Here is a 904-nt window from a genome sequence, read left to right on the forward strand (position 1 = left end):
GTACTTTCCGGGAAGTGTGCGAGTGAGGACAAAGCACGCTAAAAGGTCCCGTGTTGGTGTGTGGGGACAGCTCTATCATTCCGTAACGGCCTCGGATCGTTACACTAAACGTGGAGATGGACATTACCGAACTTTTCCGATTCTTATATATATTGAATTATTTTTTTATGAAGTATATTGAATTCTTTTGTTGTACCGAAATGAATTAAACATAAGCAATAAAATTTCTATCATATTAATCTTAAGATAGGGCTAATATACAACCAACACCACTTTGAACCTTACATTGTTAGAGAATTAAATTACAAAAAAGAAAAGAAAGAAAAAAAAAATGAGATTTAACAACAAACTCTTATTATTGAATGGACGAAGTGCCTTCATCGTTTAGGCTTAAACGATTAAAGAGTTCATCGCACAAAGCATCATGCAATTCAAGAAACGTGTCGTGCATGAGTTGAATCTCGTCTCCGTTTAATTTCTCGACCGGAGCCTTGAACCAACATTCCTCGATCTTTTTCTCCTCCGACAGCTTCTCCAACGCTTTTCTCCGTTCTCTTTCGCCTTCCAACTCGCCGAGAAGATTCTCGTACTCTTCGTTCAGACGATCGATACGCTGCTTTTCGCGGGCATCAGCCAGAGAGTCGGTATCGGTTTTGGCGCGTGGGGGTAACGGGTTCCTCAGCTTGTCGCAGACCGTTTCAATCAAAGGATGCCCGAACGAAAACGGTGTGTCGGCTTCTGTGAACATCAAGAACCCGATTTCGGCATTGCATGTGATGATCAGGTCGTTGAACTTCTTGTAGATCCCTGATCGTCTTTTCGAGAACGTGCTCAGTTTATCTTCCATGTTCTCGATTTTCTTCATTAGGATCTTTTGCTTGCCTTTTGTTTTTTTCCCGGCCAT

General features: G+C 41.7%; 1 protein-coding gene across 1 annotated transcript; it reads right to left on the bottom strand.

The window, feature by feature from the left end:
- Nucleotides 1–355: 355 nt before the first annotated feature.
- On the bottom strand, nt 356–904 carry LOC104820690 (agamous-like MADS-box protein AGL62). Its single transcript, XM_010551249.1, has one exon. It carries the CDS (start codon nt 902–904, stop codon nt 356–358), a length of 549 nt encoding a protein of 182 aa, XP_010549551.1.

This window comes from Tarenaya hassleriana, unplaced genomic scaffold (assembly GCF_000463585.1).
Source record: "Tarenaya hassleriana unplaced genomic scaffold, ASM46358v1 Cleome31, whole genome shotgun sequence".
Lineage (NCBI taxonomy): Eukaryota > Viridiplantae > Streptophyta > Magnoliopsida > Brassicales > Cleomaceae > Tarenaya > Tarenaya hassleriana.